Here is a 16,338-nt window from a genome sequence, read left to right as displayed (position 1 = left end):
CGAATTTAATAGTTCACAGCTAAAAATTAAGCTCATATAAGCTACCAAAGAACATATTACCATAAATAACCCAATAAATTCGCTGCGTAGCATATATCTTGCGGGCTCGTGAATATACGCATGTTGACAAGCGTTTTAGCGACTTAAGCGCCACCATTTACGGCGACCGGCGGGCAACAGTGGAGTCGCGGGATTGAAGAACAGTAGGCCTTCCTACAGAAATATAAACTTAATAGTAAACACTTTGCGAAAACAATCACAGTGTCTGTGATCTTGAAATGAGCGGAACACGTCCATTGAAGCGCGAAAGCAATATGCAGACAATGCGGTTGTTTGGACATCACAGAAGAGCTTTCTTGCGTTCTGAAGCTCACCGACCTTCAGGAAGGGCAAACCAAGAAGTAAAAATAGCATTCGATTAAGGAAAAATGCGGAGCATAGACGGTCGAAAAAAACGGCACGACCTTGAACGTGACAAAAAATGAAACAGCGGAAGCTGAGAGACGGGAATACAAATGAGCAAACACGGTGCTATGAGACCATGCCGGCAAAGAATAGCCCGAACAACTGAGGCTGCTATTAGGGGAGACATATCTTCCACACTAATCTATATACGTACTATAAAACCCACTTCCCACCAATAACTGACTGATTCATACAAATGTTTGTGGTGAAAGAGAAAAGATACGACAAAAGTCATAGAACCGACCCCCTCTAAAATCGTCTGACAGCCTAGGAAAAATTGCCGAAACTAAATTTTCAATTTCCTATCTATTACAGTGTTACCAATTGCCTCTATGCCTGTACTCATCTTGGGCATTTGGTAGTCATAAAATCAAAGGTAATGCGGAATTTGAATATCACGAAGAGGCTTGTCATGGCACCAAAGTTATTGTGGCAGCCATTACTTCACATTCAGACAGTCTTGAAGCTAAGAAACGTTAATAATTTGGACAATTTTGATCGTGTATGACGAATAATCGTTACTCCCCGAAACCAGATCTACTGAGCCAATATTGTGCATATATAACTTCGAAATAAAAGTAAAAGGAAGTGACCGTCATCATTCGGTCAAAAAACTACCGTACAAAAAATACGACGTATTGCCAATTCAATAATCTAATTTTTTCCATATATAGCACCAGGATCTAGGGATAGGATGTATCTTTAAAAAATATTTTTTCGGCTCGAGCCTGTTTAAAAATAGGGGTCCGCGGGAAAACGGGAAAAATACATTCATGCGAAAACTGTGACAGAAACGGGGACACTTTTTCTACCAGCTATTAAGACAGCGAAGGTGAACGAATTGCACCTGAATCTCAGTAAAACCAAACCAGCTTGTCAGGTTTCTCCAAGGCCAAAACCACATGAAGAGTGGAGTGGAATAAGGATCAAGGCTCCCGCTAATTGAATTAAGCGGGAGCACAAGGAGAGATACCTAAGAAACTATATATGCTTTAGCTGATACATGATCGAAAAGAGAATATCAATATATGAATGCATAGTTACCCAAAGAGAACCAATGCAATCCTTTATTAAAGGAGAAATAGAAAATTAGAATACATAAAGCATTAAGAAATTCACATGTCCTCATGCGAACGAAACACTGACTCAGGAAGCCTTTTCCAATTCTTGCGAAGTATGGGACTGTTGGCAAGGGCTCATCCTAGTAGCCGCAGTGATAGGTTAATGTATGATAGAATAATTCACCCTTTATTTAGATTTTCCGCGACTCCATGATTTAAACAAAATCCTAATCCGAAATATTTCTCACTTTTTTAAAAGTAATGTGCTCATTACGGAGGTCACGTAGCTTGAAAAGCGTTTGCTTCTGCAGGTTAATAACTTTAAAGTAATGTACCGTAGAAGTAAATTTAACTGTATTCAGTTCTTATACCAAATGCTACCGTTAACACATATTCTGCATTTTACTGCAGTAGTACATCTGTATTTCAGCAAAAAAATTTTTTACCATAAAAAATATCGATTTCGATTTTTCGAATCACTCGGACAAAAAGTCAACTTTTCAGGAAACTCGATTAAAAAAACGAAATCGAATCGATAATCAGTTCATGGAAAATCGGTTCTGTACTTCTATTGCAGTTAAGTTTTCGTTTAATCACAGAGCTGAACGAAGCCATCTTGATATGGAGTAATTTTCCTGATCACCCTCCAAACTTAAAAAGTTAAATGCAAACGCCAGGGGAATAGTCCACGCCGAGCCATAACCGATCCAAATCCAACAGCGTGAATCCCTAGACGGGCCTGCGCGGGCGCACGTGGATAGCAACACGTGCACAGTTTCGGCGTGGGAATCAAATTCTCACAAGACATGTGGATTCATACCTGAGATATCGAGGTGGGAGGAGTCGATTGGATTTTTCTCCTAAGCGGCTCGTGCCGAGGCCAATACATGATCCGAGACCACGAGGCCAACACACCGCGCTGAAAGCGGCAGTCGCCCAAAGACGACGCTACGACGCCGCTGTAGCGTGACATACTTTCGCGATAGGATTCATTCGGGCACGCAAGCGGAGACGCACGATTATAGAGGAGCAGAAGTTCCAGCCGCAGGATGAAAAAAAACTAGGAGTCTCTCCAATAGCCTGAAGCAGCATCCGGAAATGATAGCTCACCCACAGGACTTTCAAAGATGCATACACCACCGACAGAACCGTACCTACACAACGTATATGTAAGTGTTCTACCGGCAAAGTAAAGATAGGGCACTTCTCACTGCGGCAAAATGGTTAACCAATTGTCGTATCATTGCATTGTAGGCACAACGAAGAATAAAACGAAGGTTTTCATTAAAAATTATCATCAAAATACAGATAACACTAACACCAACAAATACGTTAAGTGTGGCAATATTGCTTCCCAAAATATCTCTTCTCGAATTTTAATGGAGATGGCAAAAGAAATAAATGGTTCTCATGACGCAAAGTATAGCGTCTTTGGGTTCATTTTTATCTGTGCTAAAAAATACGATGCATGGAATAGAATGAATGAGTACAAAAAACACTAAAAACCACGACCTACAGCATGTTGAAACCGACGCAGAATCGAACAACGGACGTCGGCATTGCTGAGCCAATTATAACCGTTGTCATGAAATAATACAGTCGTTTACAGGGCAATAATCGAAATATCCTCACGCCCCCGAAATCGCGTAACCCTTAGTGGTGAGAATTGGAATCATAGATCAAAATGTAATCAAATAACACTTGCTGAAATTCTGACAACTGCTTTCGTGTTATTAGCGGCATGCCTAAGAATGAGAGCTTACGTGTGGTAAATGCTGAGTAGCACAGGAAAATCACAAAATTTTCTCACGAAGAACACTGGTACACGAAGAATCCCGAAATGAAATTTTGGACATGTTATCAAAAGGCAGCAACCGGAATAATCAGGGAAAGGAAATTTCCATTAAGATGGGGGCACTGGTTTAGGATAAACTGATAGGGCGTATCTGCCAGCACGTCGAGTAGAACGTAATTACATTCAGATAGGCAACTGCAGTAGAGGCTTCGAAGGAGAAAGCTGAGAATCCCTTGATATCATTACGGAGGACCGAACAAGGCTTTAGTGAGAGGACCACTCATCCTTGACACACAAGTTTCAACACAGCACCTCGAAGAAAATTTCTCCAGATGCTCCTCTATGAGCTGGATGCTTCTTTCTACCCTAAGGTGAACTTTCACATGCTTCCAAATCGAACAACGATTGCTAAACGTTACACTTCCAAAAGGGATAAACTTCCTAAACATGAATCGATTGGAAAAATAATAATCTAGTGCAAAAAAGACTGTTATTTTCCGAATTCAATCATAAGAAAAACTTGCAAGCCAAATATCGCAACCCTCTAAGACAAGTGCCGTCTAGAACGCACACGACATAACGAAAATAGGAAAACACCGCGATTATCATATACTGTAACAAAAAGCTGGATCCAGGTCAAATGAGTCCAAAATAATATGATCACGCCATCTGATCAACTGATATTAATTACCCCCCCCCTTTCATATTCATGTCCAGGGAAACCCACAGAAATCCAATGCAATTGCTTATCTCAGTTCAAAACACCATTTAGAAATGAATAATCGAAATATTCGAGGAGGAAAACTAAGAAAAGAGTTAACATCGGAAAATTGCATCAGGAACAAAAACCAACCACACATTTCCGAAGGCTGCCGGGAAGTAACTAACTAAAAACAGCTAAACGACTTCCTGTACATTTGAAAGTGGAAAGATACTTCCTTACGGAAGGTGGAAGCTGTATGGCTGAAGGTTATACCCATTGAAAACATTCAAAAGACGTTTCAATTTATGGCAACCAAAATATTGACCACCACAATTATTGTCGGATACTATCAAAAATTACTTGATCACCAAAGATTCAGTAACATAAAAGAATATATGAGAATACGACCACTAGTTTTCCAATCCATCCATTTTTTCCATCAACAGGTTGACGATCGGCGACAAAAATGAACATATCCTTGTATCGCATTTGATCCACAGTTGTGATCAGCTGATCTACATCTGCATATTACGCTGCATTCCAGATATAGCGGTGTTAGGCAGAAGGTGAACTATCACCTTTATGCACCAGAGGATTAAAATTTACTCAACGCTGCCGTTATAGTCTCTTATCGATCGCGGATAAAAAGCGAAATTCTAAATTTATCTGTTCTATGGTGTATCTCTCTCAATTCATTTTTATGATCGTTTCCCATCCGAGTTGTTCAAAGAGGTCAGTAACACTAACAAGACTACTGTAACGGCTTTTCACAGAAACACTGTGCTGCCAATGTGTAACACTGGCAGCATTTTGGCGTGGGAAAAGCACCAGCATCGATGAAACATTCCATTCGATGTGAAGGATGAGCATCATTCCGCTTCGGAGCAAGGACTGTATGGAATTCAAATCGCTCGGAGGGGCACAGCATGGATCAGACACGCATTTACGTGTAGAGAGGGAAGGGAGGTAATATAATACGTGGAACACACACTTGATCGCGAGGACGGAGTCGCAAGAGCGGCAAGGTTGCTAGGCTGCCGCAGTTGACCCACAGAACGACACGCAGTTGCGGGAACGGTTCAGCCAACACATGCGGGTGGGAGGGGAAGTGAAGGGGTAAGGCGAAAAGAGGAGGTGGGGGCGATGAGGGGAAAAAACACCAGAAGAGAAAGGAAACGCGTAGAATGTCCGCCCGAAATCCGAATGAAATCGAACGTAAAAAAAGAATCACGACAAAACCGTATAAATAAGGAGCAAGAAAAAAGAATGTGAAAGATAAGATACGATTGCTACTGCGACGGTAAATGCGAAAGCGCGTAAAAAGAAGTACTGAAATATATCTGCGAACTTTATGGTGATAGCCTCATAATGGTGTAATATCGATAAAAGAATATTTTTCCTGCCGATTGTATTGTAATGTGGTTTATCAATGTTTATAATTATAGCAAAGATTTAAAATAATAGATAGTAGGCTAAATGGAAAATAAAGTAACGATCATTGATTGCATAACTGAAAAGCAAACGTAAAAGGGATTGTGAACAAAACAAAAACACTTCACTCATAAAAACACATTTCTGCTAACATAATGGCAACGCCTTAGGCTTCACAAGAATAGTAATAAGGGGGATAGAATAAAGAAAATAGTCATGCAGATAATGGTGAGGTTCAAAAATATTTTTTACCGACAAGAAACGGAACTTTTTACTGCTAACCAATTACTATGGTCATGACTTTGCAAAACAAGAATGTTTCGCTTATTTGACCTAAAGGCGATCGTCAACCGTGATTCGACTCTAAATAATAACTCATTTGGAAAACTAATGCTCGTATTCTCAAATATTCTTTCATGCTAATGAATCTTCCGTGATCAATCAATTGTCAATTCGTGGACCACGATAAAAAAATCATTTTAGGCAGCCTATTTCCTCGTATGCGGAGGAGCCAAAGGCGCAATATACATAAAAAGCAATAAAACAAAGACAGGGAAATGTGGGGCAAAGAAAAAGGAACAAAAGCGATAAGACGATACGGATGAAACTGCGGCGACACAGAAGAAAAAACAAATGACGTCGCGGAAGAATTCTCGAGTGTGCATACGGTCGTAGCAGTTGAAAACAGCTGTGTGACGCGGCCTTTTTTTTGTCCTCCTTCCCCGATGCAGATAATCTCGGCCTCCTCCTTCCACACATCTCCAAGGCTTCCGCTGCATGCGATTGCACACACAAAGCACAGCTGATCAAAACGACGGCGGAGTTCCGCCTTGTTCCCAACTCGCTAATCTCTGTGATGAGAGAAGGTGGGGTAACACCAAAGCGTTCCAAGGGAAGTAAATTCTATGTTTTCTGATGAATAGGTTAGCTCTAGGCAGTGGCGGATCAATGGGAGGGGGGCTAAGAGGGCTCTAACTCCCCCCCTCCTTGATTATCCAATTAACACTCGATAGAATGGTACTTTGTTTGGACCCTCACTACTGCTGGGAAGTTACCCTACACTTAGCCCCCCTTGTCCGTATCCTAGATCTACCACTGGCTCTAGGAAAACTCGGATTAAGTAAAATGGGCTATGCATACATAGTTAATAACTTACTATAACTGTCAAAAATAGCTATCTGCATGCATTTCTTAGCATGTTTTAACTCATGCATGAATCATTTACTAAGCTAACTTTTCGTTTTTCTATTACTAACTGATAGTTTTATCTGCATGGTAGCAGGTTCGTGTCCCTAGAACTCTCCTAGTTCTGGTCTGACCGCATCTCGCTGTCCTGTGTGCGTGGCCTGAGCCTGACAAGCGAGCGTTCGTCCGATTAAGGCTAGGATTGCTAAGGAGTGCTGCATGCCTAGTGTGGAATCGCCCTGTGCCACACATTCTGGTGGTGGCTTGCGCGGTATCACGTAGATGGTAAAACCAGTTCGATGAAAACATGGCAACAGGTGTTCTCGCGAGTCCACTGAAAAAATAGCACCTAAAACAAATATTCCGAGATCCCCTGATATGAAGACGAAGTTTCTCAAAAACGAAAATACTGCGGGTCACATCCATAATCTCCAACTACCCAAGGCACGTACTTCAGAAGCACTTAGATGGAAAACTGTTCCTTGATAACGAAATTTGGTCCAGTAAAACGTAATTATTATAAAAATGAAGCATTTGGGGCATTCCCAGGTAAATATGCAAATTAATTTCACTTGGCATTATCAACGGATAAGAAAAATAATTATCTCGAAATAAAACAAATTTTCTCTTCTTTGGAAAGCAGTGGTAATTTTATTTTGAAGGCTCATAAGAGGAACATCTGGGCCTTTCTTTACTACCGTTCAGTAACCCACATAACAGAATGCGAGGCTACACAAGGTCCTCTCCATTAGACTACTTCTTAAGTCACAATATACGACTACTAGAACTAGTGAAATAATGGCAGGCAGATACCTCAACCCGCAAAGATAAAGAAAAACATCTTCTAATACGCGAACCGAAAGAAAAAACCCGTCACAAAATCCTCCAAACTCCGAGACGGCATGGAGAAGGAGACAAATGGATGTCAAAATAAAAGAACAGCGAAACAAAGAACGAACGTGACCGGAGGTTAAAGATTAGTCTGTCGGCTCCTCGGCGTCTCCGTCAATGCATCAAGTTAATCGAACTCTTCGATAGCGGGAGGCGCGGGTGTGTTATTGTTGATCTCAGGCGAACAAAAGGAAAAACACATTCTGAGAAGAAGACAGACGTGACAGCGCGTGGATTTGAAGGAGTGAGAAGTTTACGGAAATAAACCTCGTAAAGAATAAATCTTCGACTCCCTCCCACACAATGCCGCTCGAAATTTACGACCTTCACATAAGTTCAACGACATGGAATAAAATTTTTATATTAAGTGCGTCATCAGTAAACGCAAATCAGAAAGATGAGATGGCGAATCCAAATCATTTCCCAAACCTCTATCTCGCCGAGACGGTGAAACGTAACATTCTGACACAGGAGGATAAATAAACGCAGAGAGATAATATAACAGAGAGGTTACGCAAAGTTTATATTTTATTATTTGTTTATGTGTTTCTTCATGTATTTTTCCCATTGCAAAGTCATGAATTAACTTGGGTCAAACCAATCTATGTTACCACTCGTCCGAATGGTCGATTTTTACCTTTCTTTTAATAATAATAAAATAACAATATTACACGCCGAAACCATTACCACCTGAGAAAATGCATGATGTAGGCAATGAGATAGATCTTATTTTCGAATTTTTCTAAAACTCCCACGCTCTTCAGAGCGTGACTAACGGTTGAGATCACAAAGAATTTTTAAAAAACTAAACGTTAATAAAAAATGTACCCAAGTCAATGCCTTCGCTCGATAAGAGATAAGATTAAAACTACAAAAATAAAGATTGAGCGACATCAAAAATGTGCACTAAGGGCAGATCTTCAGTGCAAGCTATCCCATTTTCATGGCTGGATAACGGTGCCACCAAACTTATACGCGATACGAATACTTCGTATAAATGAGGTAGCAGGAAAAAATATCGATTGATTGGCCACTGCTGCGGGAACTGGGCCAATCGAGGAGGAGAATGAAGGGTAGTAAAAAAGGCTTGCAAATCGAACAATATGCACGAAGTGTACCAGAATAAAAACATAAGAAGGGCGTCTTGAGCAATTCACCGTTTGTATGCGGAAGTAGACGGAGTGGCTGAAAAGCGGCGATTCACGGTAGAAAGGCATTTTCCCATTAAAACGAAACCAGGAAATCGTTTGAGACTTTTTGTGAGTGACCATTGCGACGTTTTACGACCCATTTTTGCTTGGTGAAAATTTAGGAAACCACAATTGTATATGCTTTGCTTATCTTCAGAAAAAATTAGGTGTTGAAAACCTTTTCAACACGATACCTGAATGGAAAATAAAAGAATAAACTTTGAAACAGTAATAAACATGTATATAAAAGTACCAACCGGGATTTATAACATAATTACATCTTCATGACGTGCTTTTTTATGTATACCGATTAGTGAACATTACTAAGTTTATTCCTTTATTTTCGATAACGGGAAGATTTCACACAGTTAAGTCTGGAGTTATAAGTTGTACAATAGCTAGAGATGAATAAAAACAAGCGACCCCATTATTAACAAATTAAGAGGAGATGGTTCATAAAATAGATAATAGGCCACAAACAGCAGACGCGATCAGTAAATCATTATGTGGAAGAGCTACCTAAAAATAGCAAGGAATTCGACCCCAATAAAGTACAGGACAGGGTTTTGCAGAATGAAAACGAAAAAAAAATACCCCCTATTACCTTGCTAATTCAATTAGGAACAAATTATACAGCCTTGGGCCAACAGAGGTGATTGACTTGACCCGTACTCATTGTAGCGAATAATAGAAAAAAAATACAAGTCAACTTAAGATGCATCATTGTTCCGCAACCGACGACTAATGAGACTTCAGATCTAGCTCCAACGAGTCAAGGCTAAGTTCCCTTGCCAATAGATGTCTCTGAAATATCGATATATTTATACTACAGATAATGATCATGCAAAATATGGAAATCATGGGTTCCGATAACTGTTTCCTGCGGTACATCCACATGATTGTCCCGGAAAAAAATAAGCTATACGTTATTATTTATTCAACGCACATAACCTGACGAATTAAAATATAATAACAATACGAAGTAATGCCGCATTTAGCGTTACTCAAATAGGCGTGAACCTGCTTAGGGTTATAAAAAATAGCTGTTCCGGGTGGTACTATGGTACAGCTTTTATCATAAATGAAAAAAAAGATTTCACAGATTCCCCTCAAAAACTTTATTTACCACTTTACTCGATGAGTTTCGATCCTTGCACGCCATCATCAAGTCACACTTCAAGATGATGTCAAAGCTTAGAAACGTGCAGGGATGAATAAAGTTTATGAGTGGAATCTACAAAATCTTTATCATTTATAACAAATATTAATGTTATTGTAGCAGCTTAAAGACTTACGGAAACTATCAGCAATGTTTCAACATGGATAATAAGTTCCTCAAATATAAACTATGATCGTAGGCTGAATCGAAAAAAGTGAACAGCTACCTTAATTGACTGTGATTACCAATCTCTACACCTGGAAATCGGTCACCTGAGGTTGTTGATCTGAAATTATTAACTGAACCGCGAAATGGGGGGTAAGGGAGGTAAATGCATTTCTCCCTAGAGCTACAATGACGAAGCAGTTGAAGGAGAAAAATAGGTCTACATATGCAAGGCGTTATCAAGGATGTAATCATAGATGGCAGAAGGAATGGCAGCAAGCGACAGATAATGAATAATACTATAAACTATCCCCAGAAAAGAAAGATTATTCATTATGGCATCGCGTAAAGGCGAGAAAGCCACAATTTTACCCAAATAATCGATTGTAAAAAGAAGACAACCCGTCACAATTAAATGTTATAGAAGTTTCCTGGGTAATACTATATATTCCAATAGCTGAAATGAATTCGCTGTTTTGTACAGCTACTGGTGTGAAACTTGTACTGTCATGCAAATTAGAGGCATGAGCTGCGGCGTAAAGCCCCCTAAATATTGAGGAAACCCCGTAGTCTGTACTTAAATACTAGGCTGAACATTATCACTTCCACTGGACCTATGGTAGCATGGTACACCTATCGGGTTCGGGTTGCACGTCTGCATGATTTTCTCACTAGAAAATTCCAGCGAACTGCACAGCCTTTCACGAGGCAAACCTAGAACAACCACGGTGGTGAATGTTTATCAACGTAAAGCGAAAAACCCACCAAAACACGGCGGATGGCACTCACAAGGCCTTCTCGTTAGAGAAATGCAGCGGTGAGGAATGTGAAACCTTTGCGTACACGCGTAGCCTTCGAGGGAAGAGCCAACGAGTGACCTTGGAGTGCGCTCTATTGGATGTGCGGGGCGTGGTGCTACCGGCTCACATTGCGTGCTTTCACAGAGCTCCGCGCATCGGAAGAGAGAGTTATGGGGAAACACCTGTAACTCTCTCATCACACATACAGCCTTCATTTCCTGACTTTAGGCGATTTGATAATTATGAAAGCGCATTCACTGAATACAAACCACGGCTAATTAGGCTTATGTGCAAGCGACTAAGATTGAGATGACAAAATCCCAGGTCACATCATTTCCCTCGGGACTAATCGAATGATAGCGAGGCTAGCGTTACGTTCTATTATATTTCCTCGGATTTAAATTTTAACTCCACTATTTTGAACGCTGCTTAACTCTTGTCCACAATTGGACATGTCCACATTCAGAACTAATACATTTTTCACGAACATAGTTATGAAGATACTTAAAAGGCATCAAGGAAATAGCAAAGTGATAATAAGTCATTGATAAGGAAGAAGTTTTGAGGAACGCATGATAGGAAATGATGTACTAGTGAGGAATGTGAAAAGTAAATTATCTTTCCTTCCTGAAGGAGAAAGAGAGGTATCAGGGTTTTGATTCATGCCTGTTTATGAGATACTTATTTTAGCAACATTTTTCCAAAAGTCCATTATAACATTGCCAATCCAACTTATATTCCTGACCATCACGCAGCCATCTTGAGCGCACATTTATATTTACTTACCGGAGGGAAAGTAGTAAGTAGAAAAGCGAACCCACCGAATGATCACAAAACATGAACTATCATGTTGTCAATTGCCTCAGACGTGATTCTGAAAGCTCCTTACTTGACAACATCGTCAAGCGCACGGCCGTTTATGCGAAGATCGGCGTGGGATGAAGGAACCAAGGCCACAAACATCTTCGCAATTCTTTCTTATGATGTCATCGTCGGAAACGAGTTCTAACCATATTTACACAGAAGTTCCGCATCATTACAAGGAGTTGCGTACTGATTGCTAGTAGCCTATCGGCTTGGTTCGCTGCGGAAGTTAGGGGGTAAAGCATAGAGTAAGTATATAAAATACTATATATACTATGTATAGAATATACTTACTCTATGGTAAAAGGTCTCATGGCTCGATCATTGCCTATGGTACTACCCCTGAGATTGAATAAACTTCATAATCGATTACCACGCCAGCCGATGGAATACAATGATAAATGAAAGATAATTCCCAAACAAAAACAATATGAAAAGTAATAGTCTGACATTAGAAAGTTTGGAAAGAAAGAACAACTGCAAGGGCCTGGTTACACGGTACATGAACAAGTACGAGTAAATGTCTTAATGTATGAACGCGTGAATGAACACAAAAAACACCGTGCAACCACCCATCTTGTGCGAACGCATGAACAGAAAATACAACTTTTTTTAATTTGGTTCATACATTCATTCATGTTTCGTTCCACCAAAATCGTTTATGCATTCACACATTAACGCGTACGTGTTAAAGTACAAGTTAACTATGCCTTTACGTGATGTGTAACAGTTCTATATGCTAAGCCGGGAAAATGTCCCTAACACCGAATATACGAGGTTATTACTCATGGTCACCTTATGTACTCGATGTTATACGCCCTCTTGGCTACCTTTGTAAACACTTCGCGTTGCCTAGCGACTGGCGTCGATAAATGTTGGTCCAGCGTAGGGGAGGGGAGGAGAGAGAGTGGACACGAGGCTATTGACCAAACACCCCCTTCCCCCAAAAACGAGAAGACTTTCACCAAGGCGGCAGTGGTCACTTTTTCACTAAACCAATGTTTTTCTGGTCTTTCCTCCCTCACGTGTCAATATATTTGCCGCTGGACTAGAGATTACGATTATCTCGCACCATCCCCACACACGATCACCCTGCCACGAGAAAGAAACCCTAGCAACTCTCCCTTCGCCCAACCCCTGCCACCCCTTGACCGCTTAGAGATAAGCATTTTCCACCCCTGATGAGGTGGAGGCCGATAAGACAGCAAGGAAAGGAATCGCACTCTTGGACGTTTATTACGGCGTAGCAAGTACGTCTCCTTCAGAAATAGATAGAGAGCTTTAACTTATTTACCCTCAAATTTAAAGACCAGTTTTAGATCACTTAACTTTGCTTTAGTGAAATTGATGGACCTTCTTACAGACTATTTCCCTGACATGAAGCAAAATCTATAAACTAAGATGACTACAAACAGTTTGTGAAAAACACCATTATGGTTTCCAGCAATCATTTACAGAACTGAAAAATTCTCACAACACTCCAAAACAAAAGGATTCCCTGAAAGGGAGGAGGAGATACGTTTGGGTTTCCATTGTTCAGCTTACAAACCATCAGGAAGCAGCATTTGTAAAATAATAACCATGAAAATACAGGAAGTGAAAAATAAAAAATGTCATAAGAGTATCTCTCTCTAACCAACAACAGATATCAAATGATTAGCTGGCCTTCGCGTCTACAAACTTGCGAACGTGAGATGCAAAGACGAGCGATTGATAAACAATGAAAGCGAACGACGGAGCTCTACCGGTTTTGAATATTGGCAGTTACTAAGTCAATTACAGGGCAAAATCATATCAAAGAGGGGATTGGCTTGAAAAGGGTAGATCGATTTAAATCCAATTGTGAATTTCAGATCGACAAATCGTGCGACTCTAACTTGAAAAAGGGTATCTGGAAACCAGCGTTCAATAACAACGCACATAGGAGCGATGAGAGCAAAACGACACGTACTTAATTTCCAATATTTACAGTTTTTAAATATCTACACAGTTTTCAGGTTTCACTGAGAATCACGCATCACTAGCAAATCATTCCGACACTTTGTAAAAGGTCACGACGAAGCATGAATCCGATCGAACATGAATACGATTAGTACCTATGAATGAATTTATGCAAGATAACTTACACAAATTCAAAACAACACAAAACACAAGTAGAGTCCGTGAGTGTCACCAAGGTTACGAATGAAACAATCCTTTGGAGCGACGATCACATTATACACCGTAATCCATCGAAGTTTTCACAACTGCCTGGGCTAAAAAGTTTTGTCCACAGAAACTTACACATACAGATATTAAGAGGTGAGACGGATAACTTTTTTCACGTTTTTATATGAAGCTCTAACATAAACCATATTTCGTAGCATGCAAGTTTACTTACCAAGGGGTAAATCGCAAAGAAGACAGCACGCCGCTATGGCACCAGCAGATGCGCCTGAAATCTTCTCTAGAAGTAGGTGAGGAGCGTACTTTTTGAAGCAGACCGCCACTCCCACGTGGTATATTCCCAGGAAACCGCAACCAGCGAATGACAAATTCATGTTGTGCTGCTCACGAACAGCTAGGCTCTAACATCAGACGTAAATCGGCGAAACTAAATCACTGCTGATCAATTGTCCCACTGGGCAGAAAGGGCGTCTGCTTTTCTGCACAGTAAATAACAATCACAATGACAACAGGCTCTTTTCCGTCGTAACGACGACTCGTTGTGCGCACTTGTAAACAAAATCTGTTCGCTATGCTATAGTTGGTTTTGTCTACTATAAAACGAGGAGGGAACTACTAGGATGTACGTTTCCAGGTCTTCACTCCCGACGTTTTCCACTCCGACTGATTCCCCAAGGCTTCTCCGCGGTGTTTTATTGAGCTATCGCGAAACCCTCTCGTCCTTCTGCTAGATAACGAACTGCCTCTCCCCATACTCCCCAATACTCCCCCCCGTTTCAAACCGCTCGTTTCAGCGTCGACTGCCTTGACGTACTGTGAGAAATACTCGCTAGCCATTGGTTGGTTCAAGTGGTGTGGTTGCGAAGCCCCGCCTCCGCGTCTCCCGCGCGTAGTAGAGAGTCATCTGTCGTCCTTGCGTCTGAACTTCGTCGAGAAGATTCTCGGATGTCCGATGTCGTACGCCTCGGTCGCCGTTTTGGCGCAATTCTTGAAAGCTGAAACGCGGTTTCAAAGTTATTTTACCGGGAAAAGAAGAAGCTTATTGAAAAATCTCATATATATTGGTTGAGATGTTAAACATGCCATTTATACTATTTTTTTGATTTTTTATCCTGAAATGATAAGTATGAATTCTCTAAAGAAAATATTAAGTTAAAAATGTTGCGCTAATATATTTGCGCATTTCATTCATAGTATTGTGGTGTTAATATTGGTGAAATGCAGCCCTCCATTACCACCTTTTTAAAAAATTACCTCATCTTCCTAATGTTCTTCATATTTTGTTCCTTTTTATTTGCCACACGTACTGTATCTTATTTTCTTCAGAAGACTTTTTTAATATTTGCGCACTAGCCACGCCAGTGTAAGTAGCACACCATTGAACTAATTTTTTAAATCTCTGACGAATAATAGCCTTGATCCTTCAGGTTAACTTAATTTCCATTTTAGATCAAAATGACGGCAAATAACGGTGATTACTACGAATGGAAGAATTCGTTTATGTTTATTGTCTGACCTGCAACAAGGCCGTACTCAAAGGAGGAATTCGAGAGGTTCCATTCCTCCGTCTCACTCCACCCCCGAAATTTGTGGGAGATGGTGTCCCCTTGCGAAGGAACCCAATTTGCAATTCCCAATATATTAACCCCCAGAAAAAACCTTAACTGTGACTCAGAAGCCCAAAAATTTTTTTACGACTTTGTTGAGCCGGATCTCAGCTATTCTTGCAGCTATAACAAATTTCCTTTGTGGCCCTTTAACTATGTAGAGTCATAATGCAGAGCTGAATCGAATAAAATTATATAAAATCTCTAAAATAGAATCATTGCTAACCACTTTGACTCCCTATTTGTAAAAATAGAAATTTTTGCATTCACTGTCATAAAAATTTGCAATGCTTGATGCATTAAGCATAAATCGCAACGAAGAATGAGCGCCGATGATAGGCCTCAGTCCTTCCCACAGAAAGTTTATTTTAGTTACCTTTTAAGGCGCATGTTTATCGGTTTAAAAACATATCCGCAGCGCGGCCATAAGTGCAGATCGATCTATTTATTCTCAAAATTTACCATGCAATAAATACAACCGCAAGGATTAGCATTGAAAATTTATGAAATTGGTTGATAAGAGCATTATGAATGAGAATTTGTGTGTACAACCCCAGTGGCGTCGACTCCATGGGGCCTGAGGGGGCTCGAGCCCCCTCAAAAATTCGTTATGGGTGTGATGAAAAAATGTTCCACGCTTGTCGATTTTCCCCGGAGTGTCCAGATATCGATATTCGAGTTATCAGGGTTCTAATGTTGATCATATGACTCTTCAAAAATGCTTAAAAAACTTAAAACTCATTACTTCTAAAATTTCCCGGTGCAAGATCCCCGGTTTGGGCCCCCCCAATATTTTTTGTAAGTCGGCACCCCTGTGCAACCCTAAATAAATATGACTTCTCCGTGAAATTCGGAG

At 40.4% G+C, this 16,338-nt stretch overlaps 1 protein-coding gene across 3 annotated transcripts in view; it reads right to left on the bottom strand.

The window, feature by feature from the left end:
* Nucleotides 1-14,620, bottom strand: part of LOC124161840 (1-acylglycerol-3-phosphate O-acyltransferase Pnpla3-like) — a 44,490-nt gene extending 29,870 nt beyond the window's left edge. For 2 of the 3 annotated variants that reach the window (XM_046538051.1, XM_046538052.1), the window contains exon 1: nt 14,090-14,620. In XM_046538051.1, coding sequence (XP_046394007.1) covers nt 14,090-14,249 — 160 coding nt within the window. In that variant the 5' untranslated portion in view covers nt 14,250-14,620. The remainder of the gene's footprint in view (nt 1-14,089) is intronic. The other variant, XM_046538053.1, reaches the window with a different exon arrangement.
* Between the last annotated feature and the right edge of the window lie 1,718 nt (nt 14,621-16,338).

The sequence above is a fragment of the Ischnura elegans genome, chromosome 7, assembly GCF_921293095.1.
Source record: "Ischnura elegans chromosome 7, ioIscEleg1.1, whole genome shotgun sequence".
Lineage (NCBI taxonomy): Eukaryota > Metazoa > Arthropoda > Insecta > Odonata > Coenagrionidae > Ischnura > Ischnura elegans.
The sequence above is the reverse complement of the archived record's forward strand: the minus strand, read 5'-3'. Positions and strand labels throughout refer to the sequence as shown.